This window comes from Chelonia mydas, chromosome 1, assembly GCF_015237465.2.
Source record: "Chelonia mydas isolate rCheMyd1 chromosome 1, rCheMyd1.pri.v2, whole genome shotgun sequence".
NCBI lineage: Eukaryota > Metazoa > Chordata > Testudines > Cheloniidae > Chelonia > Chelonia mydas.
The window spans coordinates 157,238,537-157,261,136 of NC_057849.1; the positions used below are offsets into that span (position 1 = coordinate 157,238,537).

The 22,600-nt window shown below is 45.5% G+C and overlaps 1 protein-coding gene across 9 annotated transcripts in view; it reads right to left on the bottom strand.

Annotated features, from left to right (window-relative positions):
• Positions 1–22,600, bottom strand: part of LOC102940460 (beta-1,3-galactosyltransferase 5) — a 106,487-nt gene that overhangs the window by 61,866 nt on the left and 22,021 nt on the right. For 2 of the 9 annotated variants that reach the window (XM_037889712.2, XM_037889713.2), the window contains one exon: positions 19,252–21,649. The exons of the other annotated variants lie outside the window; for them this stretch is intronic. In XM_037889712.2, coding sequence (XP_037745640.1) covers positions 20,705–21,649 — 945 coding nt within the window. In that variant the 3' untranslated portion in view covers positions 19,252–20,704. Of the gene's footprint in view, positions 1–19,251; positions 21,650–22,600 lie in introns of those variants that run through there. 9 annotated transcript variants of the gene reach the window in all.

Sequence of the window (22,600 nt, forward strand, 5' to 3'; positions counted from 1 at the left end):
CTCTTTGTGAAATGGCCTGACGGACTTCAGTGGCTACTTTCAAACTTTTAAAAATTTATTTTCAATTTGATATCAATAGCTCTCTTGGTTTGTAACTTCAGCCACATCACCCCTCTCTTTCTATTCCGCCACTGCCTCTCCCATCTCTACTGCATTAAACATAACTGCTTGTCTTCAGTCTTTAACCCCTTCGTGGCCTGTCATTGCCTGTATCATATAGAGCTGCCAATGATGGTAGCCTTTATCACCCCTGGATACAATGTTCCCCTCAGACATCTTTATGCTTTCTCCTATGCCATCCCCTATGGGAGGAGTTTCCCATAAAAATCCACAAAACTACTCTATTATCCTACTTCAAATCCCTCCTTAAAACTCCCCTCTGTGACTGCTGCTTAGGACACTACCTGTGACCACTGCACGCTTGCCTTGTGCTCCCTCATCTGTGTGTTGTACCAATTTGTGTGTCTATTATTAGACACTTAGACTGTGAGCTCTTTGGGACAGGGACCATCTTTTAATTACAGTTGTGTTCAGCGCCTACTACAATGGGGCACCAATCCTAACAGCAGTCTTCTAGGCACTGCTGCAACACAAACAAATGAATATTAATAACAAATGTCACTCCCATTCATGCATCAAACAGTGTCATTGCATTGTGTCGGCAGCAAGCTATTATTGCAGTCAAAACTTATTTTCCATTCACATTACCACTTAATAACAATAGCACGAGAATGTGTCACTCCTCTATTCTCAGTGAAGCCCCAGTCCTGCAAAGACTTATGTACGTGCCTAACTTTTTACACTGTTCGTAGTATCATTGAAAGAAATGGGACTATCCATAGAGCATAAAGTTACTCCCCTGTTTAAATCATTGCACGAATGGGGCCCAAGCCTCCGGTCAGGTGAGTTTCCATTCCCACAAACACAAGCAGTTCTCAAGAGAGAAGGGAGGCATAGAGACAGGTTTGAGTGCCTGGGGATTTCCCTGGCATGCACTGCACACTGAAATGGAAGCTCTAGAGGCATTTTTAAACTTTAAAAGCACAGGATAGCAGGACTGAGCGGTGGTATTTCTGTGTCCCTCAGCCTCAGAAAAGAACAGGCCAGCTAGCCACCCATCTGCTGAGGATATTAGCTGAAGGAGACATCCCAGGCACCCCTTTGCAGGGGATGATAGGCTGCTGGCATCTCTCCTACTCCCCACACTGATAGCATCTCAGGTGAGAAGTGGGAAGATAAAGGTAAGGTTTTGGGGCTATGCTGGGACCTTCTCAAGCTCCCTCTAGAAGGGATGGTCCTTAACTTTCTCAAATGTCAGTAAGATTCTAGGCAAATTCCTTTTGAAGAATATTTTATTAACTTAATTGATTTATTTAGATGTTGGTTGGAAGGAAATTCCATTCCAAAGGGAGTCTGTCCAAAGCTCTCAGAGCCCTTGACAAACACTTAAAAACACAATGTAGCAGCTGCAAAGCATAAATTAGCCCAAACGGCAGTGCTGCTTCTTTCCACTCTACCATATCTCGAGTAATCACCATGGTGTGATCAGTGCAGCTTCACACCCCTACCATACTGTCCCATGAGACAAATACCCCACCTCAGCCAATGCCAGCTCAAACAGATGAGCTTTGCAGCGTGCCAGGGAAGGTCAACAAATTTAGGCTATTTCAGACATTGGGATGAGGAACAGCATTCCAAAAAAGAAGTGCCAGTATGGAGAAACCTCTGCCAGCAGCCCTCTTCTTTTGTGACACACACATTATTTTTACAATAGTAGATCATTCATCTCGATTTACCCACCCACTAAACCAGACAATGGATGCAATTTTCAAAAATACCCAAGTCACTTAGGTTTCTAAGTCCCATTTCCAAAAGTAACTCAGGCACTTGAGGCCAGATTCTTAAAGGTGTTTAGATAGGTGCTAGAACTAGGGATGCTGCCACTCCCCCAGGCTTGAAGTGATTTCCATGATATACAGCGTTTACAGTTTGGTTCAATGGCTCTCAGCACCCCCACTGTCCAAATTGTTCCAGCATACCTGGATATTTAGCTGCCTAAAGATGCAGATAGGCACCTGGTAGACCTTTCAAAATGGCTTTGTGTCCAACTCTCACTGAAACTACTGCAAGTTAGGTGTTCAGATTATGTGAAAATTCCATTGGTTACCTACTTGCACCTTTAGGTGCATAAATATCTTTAAAAATCTGACCCACAGAAGCATAAATACCATTGATTTGCAATGATACCTACACCCCCAAGGCCCAGATCCTCAGAAGGTATGTAGGCACCTCACTCCCATTCATTTCCATGGGAATTACATGCCGAAATACCTGTGAAGGGTGGGGCTCCAGTATCTAAGTCACTTTTGAAAATGGAACTTAGTCTCCTAACTCACTGTCTACACTTTGATCTGGAGGCATAAATTTCAGTTTGAGGAGCCATACCCTTGCTAGCTCTGATGGAATGAGAGTGCAACAGAAGGGGCTAGCCGCCCCGAGTATGAGCCCTTTTAACATGCTCGATCAGAGTGAGTGCAGGTATGTCTCCTCGAGCTGGGAATTTCAGCTCCAGGGTAGACATACTTTTAGATGCTTTTGAAAATTGTACCCAGTTTCCCCATGAATGAGGAGAATTTGCATGAGTGACACAAAGCTGAAGCTAATTTTTTTTTAATAAGGAAAGTGTATTTTTCCCCACTCTGCTTCCTCTCAGAAATGGCTGATCATTTTTAGTTTACGTATTACAAAAAAATCTCCTTCAGGTTGGAAGCAAAATTACTCCCTTCCCTCACCCTGCTGATCTTAGCTACTCTCCACAGAGCGACTAAGCAGGAGAGTAGCCTAACATGTCCAAACCCATAGTCCCTGTAGAGTACCGGTTCTCAGACTGTGGGTCGAGATCTCAAACTGTGGGTCGCAATGTCTTTTTAATGGGGTCCCCAGGGCTGGTGTTAGACTTGCTGGGGCTCGGCGTGGCAGGGAGCAGGTTACAGGCCTCCCAGCTGGGCTGAAGCCCTTGGGCTTTGGCCTCCCTGCCTACCGCTGTGGGTCGCAGGCTTTGGCTTTGGTCCCCTCTCCCCCCCGACTCAGGGTGGGGGGCTCAGGCGGGCTTTGGCTTCAGTCCCTTCTCCTGGGGTCATGTAGTAATTTTGTTGTCAGAAGGGGGTCGTGGTGCAATGAAGTTTGAACAGGGCTGGCCTTACCATGAGGCGAACTGAGGCAGCCACCTCAGGTGCCAGACTGGGGGCGAGGGGGTGCCACTAGGACCCAGAGTGTAGAAAATTGTGTCTGCTGCTGGGGCATATGTATTCTCTCTGGTCTAGATGCACAGAGATGGTGGGGTGTTGTGCTGGAGGAAGGAGGGCACAAGAGACATAACAGGCAGGCAGGAGAAAAGGTGAGAGGGAATAACAGAAAGCAGCAGGAGCTGCCAGGAGAGAGAGGAGGAGGAGCCTCTTACGTACCTCTCTAGCACCCCCAGGAGCCTGGACTGATTAACACCAGCTTCTCAGGGAGCTTCCTGTTTCCTGCGGCTTCCCAGAACCCACTTGAGGAGAACAGGCAGTCAACTGAAGTAGTAGGCCCTTAAGATGCTGATATCTTCCCTCACTCAGTCCCTGCTACCAGCCTGCTTATTTGTCCCCTTCATCTGAGTGTTGAGAGCCACTATAGCTGGCACAGAACAACAGTCATGAGTGAAAGAAGAAAATGCCCCTTTGGGGCAGCATTCAGAAAAAGAAAGAAAGCAAAGGAAGGAGCTCTCCTGAGATACATAGACACAAATGTTCACGGTGAGCCTTCTGGCCCCAGTGAGGATGTGAGTGGTGAGGAGATGCCTGATCTTCCAGTTAGTCAGAGTGCAGGTGACTTGGCAGCTACTGCAGCATCCATATCTCCATCTCAAATGGATGTAACCGTGTGCAATCCTGAAGAAAAGTGTAGATCAGAGAAGAGTGTCGTAGAGATGCAAGAAACAGCTACTGCTGAGTTTAGTTCCTTAAGTCTAGATGATCCAGGACTGTGTACCCACTTGAGCAGTAGCCTGAGGGACCTCCTTGTACTGCATGGGCCAAAGCAAGTGAAAAACTTCACGTTCCCCAAAGACAACGAAAATAGAAGTTTCCATCCAACACATTACTGGTGTGAAATCCCCAATGGTGACAAAGTGGAGAGGCCATGGCTTATGTACTCAAAAACCCAGAGTGCTGCACATTGTTTTTGTTGCAAACTCTTCCAGTCTAATGTTCCAGCCACATTGGGTTCTACAGGAATAAAGGACTGGAAAAATCTGGCTAGAAATCTGGCATGCCATGAGAAGGCAGCAAATCACCAGAAAGCATTCCATAGGTGGAAAGAGTTTGAGATGAGACTAAGGTTAAAGGCTACCATAGATGATCAGCATCAAGAGAAGATTGCATCAGAGTCTCTTTACTGGCAAAATGTTCTGAAAAGGCTCATTGTGAGAATGATTGCTACCCAAAACCTAGCACTGCGTGGCACTTCAGATCAGCTGTATGTGCCAAACTATGGAAACTTCCTTAAAATTGTGGAGCTGATGGCTGAGTTTGATGCTGTACTCCAGGAGCAACTAAAAAGAGTCACCACCCAAGAAATGTACACACACCACTACCTTGGAAAAACAATTCAAAATGAGATCATACAGTTACTAGCAACAAAAGTCAAACAGAAGATTGTGGCAGATCTGAAGGCAGCAAGATATTACTCAGTTATTCTGGACTGCACACCTGACATCAGCCATATGGAACAAATGACTTTAATGGTGCGTTTTGTAACAACAACAGAACCTAGTGAAAATGTCCCTGCAATGGTGACTGTCAGAGAGCATTTTCTAGAATTTATTAACATTGATGATACTACAGGAGCTGGTATGACAAATGTGCTTCTTAAAAAGCTGGAAGATACAGGAATTGCGATAGCTGACATGAGAGGTCAGGGCTATGATAATGGTGCCAACATGAGAGAAAAGAACAAAGGAGTGCAGACACGGATCCGAGAGTTAAACCCTCGAGCTTTTTTTGTCCCACGCAGTTCTCATTCATTGAGCATTGTGGTCAGTGATGCAGCATCAGCTTCTAGTGAGGCTGCTGAATTTTTTAATGTAATTCAAAGCATCTATGTATTTTTCTCTGCATCAACTCATTGATGGCAAATTTTGAAGCAACATCTGTGAACATCCTCTCTGACACTGAAACCACTGAGTGCCACACGATGGGAAAGTCGAGTGGAGGCGATAAAGCCTATCAAACACCAAATTGGGAAGATAGATGATGCCTTAGTTGCCATTATGGAGGATAATGCTATGACAGGAGCTGTTTGTGGGAGAACAGTGGCAGAGGGAAATGGAATCACCAGAAACATACATAACTTCACATTTCTGTGTGGCTTAGTGTTGTGGCATGACATACTGTTTGAAATAAATGTTGTAAGCAAGAGACTCCAAGGTGTTGACCTTGATATATCTGGAGCAATGGAACAACTGGACAAAGCAAAGTCATACCTACAGTCTTACCGGTCAGATGAAGGATTTCAAAACGTTCTGAAAAGTGCACAGAAGTTGGCAGAGGAACTTTACACTGAAGCTATTTTCCCACTAATTCAAGAATACAAGAGTCACCAAAGAAGAAGACATTTTGATTACGAGGCATGGGATAATCCCATAAGAGACCCCAAACAACAGTTCACAGTTGAATTCTTTAACCAGGTGCTAGATTGTGCAATACTGTCAGTTGAACATTTCATGCAGCTCAAGGAACACAGCAGTATATTTGGGATGTTGTACGATATTCCCAAACTCCTCCCTATACCTGAAGAAGACCTACACCAGCAATGCAGGGCACTAGAGACAGTGTTGACACATGATGACATGCGCAATATTGATGCGAGTGATTTAGGTGATGAACTGAAAGCCCTTTCAAGATACATTTCAGCAGGATCAACTCCAAAGGCTGTTCAGGAATATATGTGCACAAGTAAGATGACCACCCTCTTTCAAAATACTTTTGTTGCTCTGCGGATACTTCTAACACTTCCTGTAACAGTTGCAAGTGGAGAATGCAGCTTTTCCAAGCTGAAGTTAATAAAAACACATCTACGCTCCACAAGGACTCAGGAGAGGCTGGACGGCCTTGCAGCCATTTCTATAGAGCATGAGCTGGCCCAGACTGTGGACCTTCAGCAGGAAGCAGTTCAAATCTTTGCAACCAAGAAGGCACGGAAAGCACCACTTTGATTATTCAAACAGATAAAAATGCCAGTGTTTACTATAAAAAGAAAAGGAGTACTTGTGACACTTTAGAGACTAACAAATTTATTTGAGCATAAGTTTTCGTGAACTACAGCTCACTTCGTCTGCAACTCTGAAACCTGTCATTATGCAAGGCACAGTGTTTACTATGCAGACAAGAAAAGTTATATTTGCTGTTCAGGCGTTTGAAAGTTAAGTGTTACTTAAAATTTCTGAACAAGGCATTTAAAGTTGTTAGTTCTCCTTTATTGGGGTAGGTAGCAGAGCAGTACCATGAGAGGAGTAGAACAGGAAGAAGGCAGAATTGAGACCGTCAAAGTTTTGGCCCAAGCAAGAGGGCAAAGGGGTGTCATTTGAGCTCCCCACCTCAGGTGCCAGAATGTTGTGGGCCAGCCCTGAGTTTGAGAACCTCTGCTGTAGACCCATAAGGGCCTAAGTGGCCTTTCTAATGCTCCTGTGCGGGCATCTAGTCTGAGTCACAAATTAGAAAAGAGAAACATTTGTTTAAATTTTATCCCTAAAAAGAACCCCTAATTTACAAGTATCAGTATTATAATAATTAAGGTCCTAACACAGCAAACATTTAATGCCAAATATAGTAATGCATTTGCTACCATAATTAGTCCCACTTTTTTTGCAATAGGCTTGGTGTTGAGGGTTTGCTAGATCAGGCCCTGAATGTCAAATTTTTTATACCTCTTCCAGGCCTGTACTGTTTAAAAATCTTAAAATTGTATTCTGCTATTGGTATGCAAGTGTATTAATGCTAACAGGAGTTACTAATGTTGATAGCAGCTTAGTCTCATAATTGCTTTTCCTGTGGCTGCTGTTTGAAGTGTAGTCCTGCTCTTCTTATCCACTAGAGCAGGGGTGGGCAAACTACAGCCTGCGGGCCAAATCCGGCCCGTGGGACCATCCTGCCCGGCCCCTGAGCTCCTGGATGGGGAGGCTAGCCCCTGGCCCCTCCCCCGCTGTCCCACCTCCCCCACAGTCACGCTGCTGCACGGGCAGCACAGCTTGCGCCCGCCTGCCTCCCAGGCTTTCCAATAAGCCTGTCCTGCCTCTCTGAGCAGCATGATAAGGGGGGAGTTGGATAAGGGGCAGGAGGTCCTGGGGGGCAGTCAGGGGACAGGGGCGGTTGGATGGGGCAGAGGTTTGGGGGGGGTGACGGTCAGGAGACAGGATGCGGGGGGGTTGGATAAAGGGTGGGGTGGGATGGGGGGGGTCCTGAGGGGGCAATTAGGGACAGAGGTTCTGGGGGGCAGTCAGGGGACAGGGAGCAGGGGGGGTTGGATAGGCATGGGAGTCCCGGGGGCCCTGTGAGGGGGCAGGGGTGTGGATAGGGGTTGGGGCAGTCAGGAGACAGGGAGCAGGGGGAGTTGGATAGGGTGTGGGGTCCTGGGGGGGCAGTTAGGCGTGTGGTGTCCCCGGAGGGGGCAGTCAGGGGACAAGGAGCAGGGGGAGTTGGATGGCTCGGAGGTTCTGAGCAGGGCAGTCACCACCCTCCCACATCCCAACCCACTGTCCCATCCTGGAGCCCCATCCTGCACCCTGAACCCCTCATTTCTGGCCCCTCCCTGGAGCCCACACATCCTGCTGGAGCCCTTCCGCCCTCCCGCACCCCAACCCCCTGAGCCAGCCTGGTGAAAATGAGCAAGTGAGTGAGGGTGGAGAGAGCGAGCAACAGAGGGAGGGTGGATGGGGGGGGCTTCGGAGAAGGGGTGGGGCATGGGTGGGGCCTTGGCTAAGGGGCAGGGCAGGGGCAAGGCAAGGGTGTTTGGTTTTATGCGAGTAGAAAGTTAGCAACCCTAGGCTCCAGCCACATGGCCCTGGCCTCCAGTTGTAGGGCTTCGGCCTCCAGCCCCGGTTCCAGCTGCGTGGAAGCAGGCGCTGGCTCCTGGCTCCAGTCCTGGGCCTGGTCGTGCAGTGGCAGATGTTGGCCAAAGGTGCCGACCCCCAGCCACACAGCAGCAGGCTCCAACCACGGGGCTTTGGGCACCAACTCCTGTGTCTGGCCGCAGGGCAGCAGGTGCTGAAACCTGGCTCTGGCCATGGAGCTTCAGTCGGCCTCTGGCCCCCCAGATCTGTCCGTTCGGTGACAGGCACTATCCTCGGGCTCCAGTTACACGGCTCTAGCCCCTGGTGGTGATCCCTGCCCCAGCTACACGGCAGCAGATGCCAACCCACAGCTCTGTTCCCGGGCTCCGGACACGTGATGGTGGGAGCTGGCCACAATGGCCAGGTGCTGGCTTCTGGCTCCAGACATGCAGCCCTGGGCTCCAGCACCCAGCTCCGGGCTCTGGCTGTGCAGCAGCAGGTACTGGCCCCGGACGCTGACTCACAGCTCAGGCTGCGCAGCAGCGGGCTCCAATCCCTGGCTCTGGCCATGTAGTTCCTGTTCCCAGCGCTGGGTTCTGGCTATGGGCACTGAACCCTGGCTCTGGCCACATGGCAGCAGGCACCAGTTTACCCACAAAAGTGCTAGTGTAGACATAAGTTTGCAAGCCTGATGAAGATGGAAAATCATTTTGTAAGTAATTGGCTTGTCCTCCTCCAAATTCTCCTCTCAAATCCTCCATTTTTCTTGTGTTTGTAGGATTTTTTCCTCCTTTTTCTAATGTTCCTTTGAACCCTTTTGAAATCACTTTTACAAGCCATGTAATTTTTTCTGTAGGCACCTACACATGCAAGTGGGTGGGGAGCCTCCCTTTAGTTCACCACAGGACTCAGTTTAATGAATGTGAAACCTTTTAAAATGCACATTCTCATGCACATTCTCTTTCTGAGAAGAGTTGAATAAAAGCTTTTTTGCCACAAATGTAATTTTTTTCTAAGCTCCTGGTTTTTATTCCCCAAGAGAGATGGGTAAATTGTCGTGACAGAAACTGAAAAGCATGTAGACTCCCTCGTTTGTAAAACACTTCTAATGAGAGAGGGAGCATAGCAGGGGAAGTAGGCACTTACTACTCTTTAATATTGTACATTAGTTTAATTAGCTCAGGGAGAGAAGAACCAGTCTGAGAAGTCATGCACTGAACTGTCAGGGACACTACACGTCTCCATCAAATTAAGAAAACGTTATTAGCAAATGCATAGTTGAAATTGCATTGAGATTTGCCGTAGAAGCAGGATTAAAATCCATGAGTTTCCTAAGTGGAATTTGGTTTGGAAATGTCAACTGCACACTTAAGTGATGGGAGCATTAGAAATGTCTCCAGTGGATAGCTCCACATTTGGAAACGTGCTTGTCTCCAATAGGAAACAGGAGAAAGTAGAGAGCACATTAAAGAGGATGAGCTAGAAGAGACGCAGACCTACCAGTTTTATAGGCTCTGTACCATGATGTCTATGTAGCCCTGCCTGCTGATATGCTGATAGCTGATCAGGGCTCGGCAGACACTGAGCCATGACTGTTCCTCTTCCCCTTCTTTCCTTCTCCTACTCCGTTACTCCTACCTCTATCCCTAACTAAAAGTAGTAACACATGTAACAAAGCTACACCCATTCTTCAGCATTCATTTACTTGTATTTGAATATCCTTATCTCCTACCTTTTGTCTGTTTGCATCTTTTAGCTCTGTAAGTACCCCAGAGTAGAGACTGTCTCTTTTCTGTTTGTACACCACTCAGCACAATGAAGTGTCAGTCCCAAGTAGGCCTTCAGGTGCTATTGTCTCATAAGTACTGGCTAGAAAATTTCAAAATGTCCTACTTTCTGTTGCACAAGAAAGGGCAAAATATTTGGCTACATATTCTACATGGACCCCAGATTTTAAAATAGCTGGTTTCCTGAGTGAGGCAACAGGTATTTGCTGTCGAGAAAACAATCATTTTTTTCATGTCACATTCCAGTCAAGAACCTGCATATATGCAAATGGACTGGAGAAGCATTTCGGGGACAGGGTTAAGTTCACAAATACCAGTATGTGGATAGATAATAACTGTATTCCATGGTTAACAGGAGCAAGGGTGGTCTTGTGGTAAAGGAACTGCCCAGGATATTGAGACAGCTGATTTCTGTTGCCCAACTGTGCCTGTGTGACTTTGGGCAAGTCACATGAAACCGTATTTTCAGAGTGCTCGCAAATTTTGCATACCTTAATTTTGGGTGCCTGTAAGGCGTTCACGGCGGTCCCTCCATCCATCTGGGAGGGAGGCCATGCCCCTCACTACAAGTCCTCTGGAAGAGCACAATTCAGGGGGGAATTAGTACCAGGTTCTCTGCCACTCAGCAGGGTAATCCAGTACTGGATCTAGGGACCCCGGTCCTCCAACTGGACAGGGCACCAAACAGTTAGGGGGCTCCAGTTTACAATCAAGGTAGAGCAGGAGTGTCCACAAGCCCCAGGCCTCTGGCAGGGAGAGGCACCAAGCAGTTAGGCAGCCTTGGCCACTGGTATTCAGGACAGAGCAAATAAGGAATCTATTAGCCCAGGCCCTACAGGACAGGCAGCAAAGTTGGGAAGCTCGAGCCTGGACTCAGGACAGTGCAGCAACCAGTCTATTCGCCCAGGCCCTCAAACAGGGCAAGGCAGCAAAGTCAGGACACTCGGGCTTGTACTCAGGACCGAGCAATAATGAGTCTCTAAGCCCAGGCCTTCAAACAGGGTGGGGCAGCAAGCAGTTGGGGGTCCTGGCTCTGGCGGACCGCCGACAAATGCAGGCTTCTTGGCCTCTGGTGGGGAGGCTGCCACCCTAGGGGTGGGGTGTCAGGGGTAGGAGGATGCAGGCCCACCCGACTCCACTGCATCCCAGCCCAGAGCCCTAGCCATGGCAGAGTGGTCTGCCACTGGGTCAGTGGGGAAATCCGGCCACAACATGCTGGCCAGCTGTCAGTCAGCAACACAGCCAAACTACATTTGGCTCCCCAGGCTACTTCCTACACTCCCGTTCAAGGGGCGTCCCTGGGTCGTCGTCCCTCTTGCTGTGGTAGACGGCAGCCTCAGCAACTCCTCAGGGTCTCCGGCGACTGGCAGCTCTGGCAGTCCCTCCAGTTCTCGGGTGCTGCAGTGGTTGCTGTTGGGTCTGAGCTCCAGCAGCAGGTGAGAGACACCCTTCTCCAGCGGCTCCTCTCTAACTGAGCTGGAGGGCTGGCCTTTTATACTTCTGGTTCCTGTTCCGCCCCTCTGCTTCCAGCCGGGCGGGCCTGGGTGTCCTGGGTCTGCCCACCGGAGCAGGGCTCGCGGCTGTCCCTCCGTCCATCTCCAAGGGAGGCTAAGCCCCCTCGCTATAGTGCCCAAATTGACACACATGGGGCTAGATTTCCAAGGGGGACTTAAGCACCCTACTGCCACTTAAAGTGTCTGTCAAAGTTCCTCCCCCACTCTGAACGCTAGGGTACAGATGTGGGGACCTGCATGAAAACCTCCTAAGCTTATCTTTACCAGCTTAGGTCAAAAAGTTCCCCAAGGTACAAAATATTCCACCCTTTGTCCTTGGATTGGCCGCTACCACCACCAAACAAATACTGGTTACTGGGGAAGAGCTGTTTGGAAACGTCTTTCCCCCCAAATACTTCCCAAAACCTTGCACCCCACTTCCTGGACAAGGTTTGGTAAAAAGCCTCACCAATTTGCCTAGGTGACTACAGACCCAGACCCTTGGATCTTAAGAACAATGAACAATCCTCCCAACACTTGCACCCCCCACCCCTTTCCTGGGAAATGTTGGATAAAAAACCTCACCAATTTGCATAGGTGACCACAGACCCAAACCCTTGGATCTAAGAACAATGAAAAAGCATTCAGTTTTCTTACAAAAAGACTTTTAATAGAAATAGGAGTAAATAGAAGTAAAGAAATCCCCTCTGTAAAATCAGGATAGTAGATACCTTACAGGGTAATTAGATTCAAAACATAGAGAATCCCTCTAGGCAAAAACTTAAGTTACAAAAAAGATACACAGACAGAAATAGTTATTCTATTCAGCACAATTCTTTTCTCAGCCATTTAAAGAAATCATAATCTAACACATACCTAGCTAGATTACTCACTAAAAGTTCTAAGACTCCATTCCTGGTCTATCCCTGGCAAAAACAGCATACAGACAGACAGAGACCCCTTGTTTCTCTCCCTCCTCCCAGCTTTTGAAAGTATCTTGTCTCCTCATTGGTCATTTTGGTCAGGTGCCAGCGAGGTTACCTTTAGCTTCTTAACCCTTTACAGGTGAGAGGAGTTTTCCTCTGGCCAGGAGGGATTTTAAAGGGGTTTACCCTTCCCTTTATATTTATGACAGTGTCCAAGTCCAACATTTAGTGCCGCTGGCATTCACAAACTACCTGTCCAGCTGTCGCCATAGGCCTCTAGAGCACTTGGGCACCTAAGTTTCCACTGGTAAAGTTCCCCAGGTACCTAATTATCTGCATCCAGGCATGCACATAGCCACCTAAATCCTGACATCACTAAGCAGCATGGCACCTACTTCACACTTAAGCCCCAGCGAGATTCATAAACTAGTCATGCCTGTGCCTATCTCACCTGTGAGACCAATGCAGTAGGCATGCCTAGAGACTGCCGAGCAGCACTCCTGCCAGATCGGGTTCTGCATAAAACACAGCTGAGGAGGAGGTAATGGTGTTGTCCCTCTGCCCAATAGCCAGTGGTTGGAGCACTCATGCAGGAGACCAGGGCTCAGACCCCCACTCTGCCTGATTCAGAGCAAGGACTGGAATACAGGTCTCCCACCTGAATACCTTAATCCATGAGCTATAGGATAGGCTAGAGTGAGCTGCTCTCAGTCACTTCTGTTGAAGCTGTTCCACTTTATATAAAATACTTAAATAGTCTTTGGAGAAGGAACTGGAAGCCAGGTTTCCCAGAAGAGTGTGCTAACTAATAGGCTACAGAATCACTCATTCTCTCTCTCTCTCTCTGGCCCAATGGCTATTTAAGTATTTTATACAAAATAACCTGGCTTAAGCACCTAATTCCCTTTGAGTAGTGGGGGTTTAGGCCATACCCTTCTCCACAACATTTCCTTCTGGCTGGTTTAGGCAGCTACACACTCAGATGGCTGGCTTCTGTGAATCGCTTGCTTAGCTTCATAACTACCCATGCATTATACGGAGAACCTGGGTACTTAACTCCAGGTTGTGAATTCCACTAAGTGGCATCCATGCCTGAAAGTTAGGCGTTGCACTGCGTGTGTCCTCCTTGTGAATCTAGCCCCTGGTGCCCTATTTTTAAAGGACCCAAAGTTCCTGTTGAAGTCAACTAGAGCTATGAAGTCTCAGCACATCTGAAAGTCAGGCGCTAGTGATCTAGATCTACAAAGGTGTTTAGGCTCCATGGAAGTTAGATCCTAAATACCTTTGAGGATCTGGGGCTACATGTGTCAGATTGGGAACCCAAAAACTTCAGAACACAAAATTAGCCCAAATCTTAATTCTTGGTTCAAGTCTTTTTCCCAGTTTTCTCTTGATTGTTATCACAAAGTCATAAATTTATGAAAACTGCAATGGGCCTCCATTTAGGGGCCGAGTACAGCTCTATTCTGGAATCATTATTGATTCCTACTTTTACACAGGAAATCATGGAATTAAACCTCATTTTAACAAAAAGCCTTCCAAATCTTAGTGTTTTTATCTGGCCTAAATAAATCTGCATGTCTGGAAGTAGTTGTCTGCTACCTTACTCCCAAGACAACTTTTTAACTGCATTCCACGTCTTCCCTTTGGTCAGTCTTCCGATAGAATTAATTTTGCCAGCTAACTCTCATTATAATTTTTAAAGTGTCATAATTCAGGGATTATGGACAAGATTAGTTCAGCAGTGAGTCATCCAACTGTAAATAAAGAATAATATCTATCACAGAGTCAAAGAGGAAGCAATTTTGTTGGGTGCAGAAGGCATGTAAATTGAAGAAAGAAAATTTTAGTGCACTTCCTACTCACTGATTTCCCTGAGCAATGTACTCTTTAGCTTTAAATTTTAAAAGTTAAATTAGATTAAAAAAAAATTCTCAGCACTGTCAAGTTTCCCAGTTGCTAGTCTGGATATCAGCCAGTCTCTTCTAGGGAGATTTTGTAACTATCAGTGTACTGCAGTCTGCTATGACAGTGTAAACATCATGAACTATAACTTGTTTTTCATAAGGATTGTGTCCTCGGAACTCCTCCTGGGCTTCCCATTTACCCCCAATTTCTTCGAAGGGCTCAAGTGGAGAGCAGATGTTACAACCACAGGAAAGCTGATGTGATAAGATATGAAGTCATACTCTCTCTAAATGGTCAGTTCTTTTGCAAGGTTGCCAGTTATGAAAGATATAAGTACCTGTACCTTTTGAAAACTGAAGACTCTTATTGGAATTAATTGTGAATGACCCACAGTGCACTGATTGGAGAGCATGTCATCATATGATCAGACAGTGGTACGTTTGTTTATTTCAATATTCAGCAGTTTGCTTTTTGTACAAAGTAAGAATCCCAGGAAGCTGAGAGAATTGCTTTTAAAAATTGAAAATCCACTGGCATCACTCCTGATCTAGTGAGCATTTTTAAAACATTGGTGAAAGTGTCTTTAACTTCTTGACAAACATTACAGGAGATCCTTCTCAGTTACACCTGTTCTTGGGAAAAATTCATCTGTCGCTGATGAGGTATAGGCATATTGGGGGTGTGAGGAAGGGCCTGGCCAAGTCTTTCCTCTCCCTTAGCTGTCCTGACCCCTTGCAAAGACCAATAGGGATCACTGCAGCAAGAATACACCAATTTAGGGCAGCAATAAACTGTGCCAGGAGCATCACTGGCCCCAACAGTCTCTGATTGGATGAGGCACAAACTCCTTCCCCTCTGCCTACATCAGTGTAGGGATGTACCTGACCTAGGGTTGCAGAATCTTGCCCTAAAAGTAATTGGCTCTGAATCCAAATACACATAAGGGGATCTGATGTGGAAGAAGATGCTATTTCACATAATGACTTTGCAGAGCAGAGCTGCACAGAAAGGGCCAAAGTACAATTATGCTGCTTCTCCTCTTCTTAACACAGGAGAAAGCTGCATTACTCATGAGCCAGATGAATGCCTCCTACTAGTGCATGAAGGCTCAATTCATTCTTTTCATTTTTTTATTCTCTTGCTGAAACTTTACTAACAAACCACATGTAAAAGCTGCAGGTCCCTTACAGGTGAGAGTCAAACATTTACTTACATGGCTTTTCCAGTGATGGCAATTAAATTAAACATGAAGAGAACACTGCTGCTTGGAAGTTTTACAACCCGAAGGTGTAAATCACACCACATAACTAATTTATGACATTCCATGCCTTACAGCTGCTCGCTGGTGTTCTGTAAAGATTAGAAAGGATCTGGTTTCTATGTGCTTTTTGGGAGTGTAGTCTTGGGTTGTGATCCCTGACCAAAGTCACAAATTAAACAGGATCAGGGTAGGTCAGGATGCAGATGCAACAAAGGACGTAGATGATTGATTCACTTGGGTGACACTCTAAGTCAGCATCAAAAGGAGCCTGCTGAAATATTCCTATGAAGGAGGGTGGGGCGGGGGGAGGGTTGGTTGTTGTTATTTGACAAAACTTGCCTGGTTTTGAGTTTGTGAAACAACGTAACAGCAGGATTTTATGAAAACCTGAACTTGTCCAATTAAATTCTTCAGTGAAAAATTGTGGGAGGTTGTTTGCTTTGTAATGAGGAACCCTGAAACTGTTGTTTTAAACATTACTCTTTTGAATCTCAGTCTAGCTTGGTTGGTTTTGAGTAGTTACACAATGCACATGATATTGGTTCTGGCTCTTTAAGCAGAAGGATTATCTATTGGCTAGGCCGCTAGCCTGGGGTTAAGGAAATCTAGATTTAATACTCTGCTCTGCCACAGACTTCCCGTGTGGCCTTGGGCAAGCCCCATCTCTATGTGCCCCAGTTCCCCCTCTGTGAAATGGGTATAGCAGTACTTCCTCACAGTGGTCTTGGCAGGATAAATACATTCCAAAAGATAATGAGATACACAGGGGCCATCTAAGTACCTCAGAGTTTTGAGTCTGCTCAGCAGTGTGGAAGACTTATTTAGGCTCTATTTCTCAGAGGGCAGCATTAACCTAATAAACAGGAATAACGACTATCCTAAGAAGGTGTCTCTCACATCCCAGGTGAGTGCCCTAATCACTAGGCCAGAGGGTTTTCAGCTGTGAAGGTTTGTGTGTGCATCTCTCTCTCTCTCTCAGGAGAAGGGGGCTGACCTGGGTTATGCTCCCAACTCCAGGACAGGTTTCACAGCTATGAATGCCAAATGACGATAGGTGCCTAACTGCCTTTGAAGGGTTCCTACTGGCTAGCTTAGGCAGCTCCCCACTCAGGTTGGTGACTTCTGTGAATCCCTTTCTTAGGTGCCTGACTCTCTACATGCATTGGGTGCCTGGGTGCCTAACTCAGGGCTGAAGATTCCTCTAGATAGCAGGGTGTTGCAGCTCCTAAATCCTTTTGTGGATTTAGCCCCTGGCCTCTCTGCCTCAGTTTTCCATCAGTAATATTGGAATAGCAACACCTCACCAAGGTGTTGTGAGGATAAATATATTAACAATCATGATTTGCTCAAACACTGTGTTGATATGTATTTATAGGGCGCCTAAGATGGAGATGGAACATCCTCTTCTGTCCCTTCTGTCCAAGGCATCTGATTCTAAGATTCCAGTCTTGGCCTAGCTCTAGTCCTAGCAGCTTTTCCTTGTACATTTAACAATACTTTTATTGATAAGACAGAAGTCATTTATAAAAATAGTTTACCTTCACATTTCCATGACCCTTTCTGCAAACAGTGTAATTTGTGACCCAAATGTTTTGTACCACAAAGAAGCATATTGTGGTGGCAGCTACAGTGGCAGTATCATATACTATCTACTCTGGAAATAAAGTTCTCCTGTTCTTGACCAAGGGAATTATATGCTTGCATTGGAAAAGAAACCTCTTATTAGAGCAGTGGTTCTTAACCAGCGGTCCGGGACCCTCGGGTGCCATGAGCAGGTTTCAGGGGGTCCATCAAGCAGGGCCAGTGTTAGACTCGCTGGGCCCCAGGGCAGAAAGCAGAAACCCGACCGCATGGGGCTGAAGCCCAGGGCCCTGAGCAATTTAGCTTCACGGGGGCCCCTGTAGCATGGGGCCCCAGGCAATTGCCCTACTTCCTACCCCCTAACTTTTAAATGTAGAGAACCAGTCTTGGCTTTTTATATGTTTTTTTTAGGGACTATTTAGAAAAGCTGGACGTGCACAAGTCCATGGGGCCGGACGAGTTGCATCCGAGAGTGCTGAAGGAATTGGCGGCTGTGATTGCAGAGCCCTTGGCCATTATCTTTGAAAACTCGTGGCGAACGGGGGAAGTCCCGGATGACTAGAAAAAGGCTAATGTAGTGCCAATCTTTAAAAAAGGGAAGGAGGAGGATCCTGGGAACTACAGGCCAGTCAGCCTTACCTCAGTCCCTGGAAAAATCATGGAGCAGGTCCTCAAAGAATCAATCCTGAAGCACTTACATGAGAGGAAAGTGATCAGGAACAGTCAGCATGGATTCACCAAGGGAAGGTCATGCCTGACTAATCTAATCGCCTTTTATGATGAGATTACTGGTTCTGTGGATGAAGGGAAAGCAGTGGATGTATTGTTTCTTGACTTTAGCAAAGCTTTTGACACGGTCTCCCACAGTATTCTTGTCAGCAAGTTAAGGAAGTATGGGCTGGATGAATGCACTATAAGGTGGGTAGAAAGCTGGCTAGATTGTCGGGCTCAACGGGTAGTGATCAATGGCTCCATGTCTAGTTGGCAGCCGGTGTCAAGTGGAGTGCCCCAGGGGTCGGTCCTGGGGCCGGTTTTGTTCAATATCTTCATAAATGATCTGGAGGATGGTGTGGATTGCACTCTCAGCAAATTTGCGGATGATACTAAACTGGGAGGAGTGGTAGATACGCTGGAGGGGAGGGATAGGATACAGAAGGACCTAGACAAATTGGAGGATTGGGCCAAAAGAAATCTGATGAGGTTCAATAAGGATAAGTGCAGGGTCCTGCACTTAGGACGGAAGAATCCAATGCACCGCTACAGACTAGGGACCGAATGGCTAGGCAGCAGTTCTGCGGAAAAGGACCTAGGGGTGACAGTGGACGAGAAGCTGGATATGAGTCAGCAGTGTGCCCTTGTTGCCAAGAAGGCCAATGGCATTTTGGGATGTATAAGTAGGGGCATAGCGAGCAGATCGAGGGACGTGATCGTTCCCCTCTATTCGACACTGGTGAGGCCTCATCTGGAGTACTGTGTCCAGTTTTGGGCCCCACACTACAAGAAGGATGTGGATAAATTGGAGAGAGTCCAGCGAAGGGCAACAAAAATGATTAGGGGTCTAGAGCACATGACTTATGAGGAGAGGCTGAGGGAGCTGGGATTGTTTAGTCTGCAGAAGAGAAGAATGAGGGGGGATTTGATAGCTGCTTTCAACTACCTGAAAGGGGGTTCCGAAGAGGATGGCTCTAGACTGTTCTCAATGGTAGCAGATGACAGAACGAGGAGTAATGGTCTCAAGTTGCAATGGGGGAGGTTTAGATTGGATATTAGGAAAAACTTTTTCACTAAGAGGGTGGTGAAACACTGGAATGCGTTACCTAGGGAGGTGGTAGAATCTCCTTCCTTAGAGGTTTTTAAGGTCAGGCTTGACAAAGCCCTGGCTGGGATGATTTAACTGGGAATTGGTCCTGCTTCGAGCAGGGGGTTGGACTAGATGACCTTCTGGGGTCCCTTCCAACCCTGATATTCTATGATTCTATGATTCTATGTAGAGAATCAGTCATTGTGGCATAGGTGGGCCATGGAGTTTTTATAGCATGTTGGGCGCTGGGGGGCTCAGAAAGAAAATGTTTGAGAACCCCTCTATTAGAGGACCTCTCCCCCAAGGTATTTTAGAGACGGAAAGATATGACTCTTTGTTTTTTAAAAAAATAACCCTTTTAGAAAAATGAATTTCAAAGCATTAGTTGCACTCTCAAGTAGAAGACAACCAGACAGACAAAAAGCTTTAATAGTATCATACAGCAAGTTTTGTTAATTTGATATTTATATGTTCTATGCAAATAATGTAAAGAGTGTCATACTTTTTATATCAGCCTTAAAAAAGTCGCATGTGCAAATTCAAGGGGAGAATAGACTCATATTTAAAACAATCACATTTTGTTACATCAAATACACTATATACAAATAGCCCTTTTGTTCATTCAGCTTTTACATATATGGCCTGAGTATAATCATAACAATTGAGGCTGGGTTTTCAAAAGAAACTAATGGAGTCAGGTGCCCAAATCCCATTAACATGATGGCGGCACCTCGTTCTCTTCAGCCCCTTTGACAATCCCAGCGGAAAGGGAAATGTGATCTTTGAGTTTAGAATTTTGCAGTATTTACTAATTGCTCTGCATTCAAAAATACACCTTGTACTGAAGGGGGAATATAGCATGTTGAAATACATTATTTATTTACCAACTCCAATATTCTGTCAGCACTACTGATTTTTTCTTTCCATTGGGCTCTCGATTAAGCCTTGTATGCATAATTTTAAATGTGAAATGTATAATAGAAAACTAATGCAGTGATCTTAAAGGCTCAGAAGTTAACCTATGGTACTTAAGACCCTGCTCCTCCAACAGGCTCTGAATAGGTAGATCTGTACACCTGTGCAAAGCCCCATCAACTTCAGCAGGGTAAAGGGTTTCATGCAGATGCATGTCTCTGCTCACACAGAGCTCATTACAAGCATGTGGCCTAACCTTGTTATAATGTGTCAGGGAATGGACTTTGGACTGTAAACTTTTAATGTTAGGGAAACAGAAAAAAGGATAGAGAGAACCAAATGATATGTAAGCATTCCCAGCCTTCTGCTGACATTACTGTACATGTTGGTACGGAGACAAAGCAGTTTTGTTGTCTTTCGCTCTGCAAAGAAGTCCAGTGTTTGCAAATAAATAACAGCAAATTTGCAGAGGGGCAAGAGATTAAAATATTTATCTGTGTCTTTTTGACTGTACAGGTCCCCAGCCTGACTTCAGTGGCCGAGTTTTGCCTGACTAAAGGCTAGGTTTACCACCTTTGAAATGCAAAAAAACCCCAGCACCACTCCCACCCCTACAAGACCCCTGCAAATCCTGCCCCCGATAGCCACTTACAGTATCTAGAGAGATAACACATATAGATAAGATTGATAACATCATTTTCTTACTTAAACACTGCAGCATCTTTAGCTGGACACAGAAAATTTTAACATTAGATATCCCAGTGTAATGTGGTGATAATAATTCAAATCTTTAGACCCATGTAAAAAAAAAGGCAGATTAAATTATTTTTCTGGCAACTGGCAAATCCATAAAAAAATGGCCCGGCCACTCAACTTCTGGCCAGGTGGTAACCCTACTAAAGGCTGGTCCTGGAGCTTTTTTGTGTCACTTTTTGTTAGCTCAGCTATTTCAGTCATCTGGGCATTTTTCATCCATTGAGCTCTCCAGTTCATTCCAGTAGATCAGCAGTTCATGAGGTTTCACATAATGGCATGTCACAATTTTCTTGAAGCGACAAAGAGAGAACTCAACCCTGTCTGAGAAGAATGTCTGTTCTGAATGAAGTTCTTCCAGGTTGATTTTTAGTTTAGCAAGACACAGTCCTATGAAAACATCCTCCAGTTTAATAAAAGGGACACTTTCTGAAATTTTATAAATCTGACTAGCAACATCGGTGGAGAAAACATAACCAGTCCCTGAACAAAACGGAGGATATGTGCGTCCTGGATATTCATCTTTACTCACATACCATTTACTATATATCTTTCTTATTGGGAAGTCATTCATCTTTAAAAAGCCTGTGAAGAATCTAGTGTTTCTGTTTTTTCTTAAAAGAAGTTCGGTCAGGTAAAAGATATTGACAAACATATCTGTGTCAGTTTTCATCACAAACCTGGATTGATGACAAAATCTGTGAACCCATTCAATTCCCATCATTGTCTTTAAAGTCAAATTGTAATACGCATCTATAAAATCCTTCTGGATAATGTCTCTGTATTTCTGACTTTCAGCAATAATACCAGTTTGATCATTTTGGTTCATGGTGGTTCCCAGAAGAAAATATGTCACGATGAGGTTGCCAGCAACTAGTCTGTGTTTCCCCCATGTTTCACGGATAGCCATCCTAGCTTTATTCTGGCCATGTGACGATGTCACAAGGAGTACCAGGAACGGAGGAGTCCTACTGCAGTCTATATCTGGCAACTGCAAAAAGTTTCTGCTCTCTGTTATAAAAGTCAGTGACGTGGCCTCTTCCTTCTTTTGACAGAATATACCAATTTCAATCAAATACAAACAAGCAGAGGCCAATACTACAATTAAAAACAAAATAATTTTGAACCTCTTCGAAGCCATCTGAAAGAAACAAAAACAAATGGTACATTGGAAAATAATCTTGCTCCTTTGTATACCAAACTCTGTGCTATTGCTTGGGGATTTAAGGGTGTTCTCCCTTCTGTGGGACTCAGCAGAGTGTAGCCTTTCCCCCAACAAGATCAACATACGAACACCCACTGATGTCAAGGGCATTCATGCAGATACGCCAGACCCATCACACACTCTTTACCTCCAACATGACATAGGAATATGACTATCAGAACTACACTGCCAGGAACTCTCCCACCAGCTAGTGCTCCAAGAATGCATCCCTAAAGAGAGAACTCTACAACACTGATTGTAGGAAGCAGGCAGGAGTTTACCACAGACCTGTTGGGAGAGGATAGTAGTAATAGCTTTATACCTTATTTCTCCATTCATTTTTTGACAGGTGACCATGCCCTGAGTTCGCAAGCATGGGCCACTTAGAAGGCTAAACTAGACCACTAGTCTCTCCTTATCTCCACCCCGCCATTTATAATGGGAGCTGCATATCGATTCAGAAGTTGCTCCTATGCTTTCCTCCCTTTCTGGGGTCCTCTAGGGAACAGTGTTGAAGTCTTGGTGGCCATTTTGAAAAGAAACAGCAGATACGTTGAATTGTGTTTTTCTCTTTTGTACAGTTCTGTGTTGGTTCAAATGATTAAAACACAAAAAAGGCGGGCTTTGCATTTCACTCCTCTTTTTGGAGGAAAGATGTAATTAAAAAAAGTTAAACAAAATAATTCATGCTTGTAACCACAGAATATTCTTTGATTATCTCTTAATCCCTCTTATCCACTCAGTACAAATCTTAGATGGAACAAGCCAGAAAAGCCACAAAGTCTTAGTGATGGGAAAATAAAACACTTCTATATTCATAGTTTAACTCCGAGAGACAATTATAATTGAATTATCTACATACATACAACGTGTGTGTCGCCAGTATCC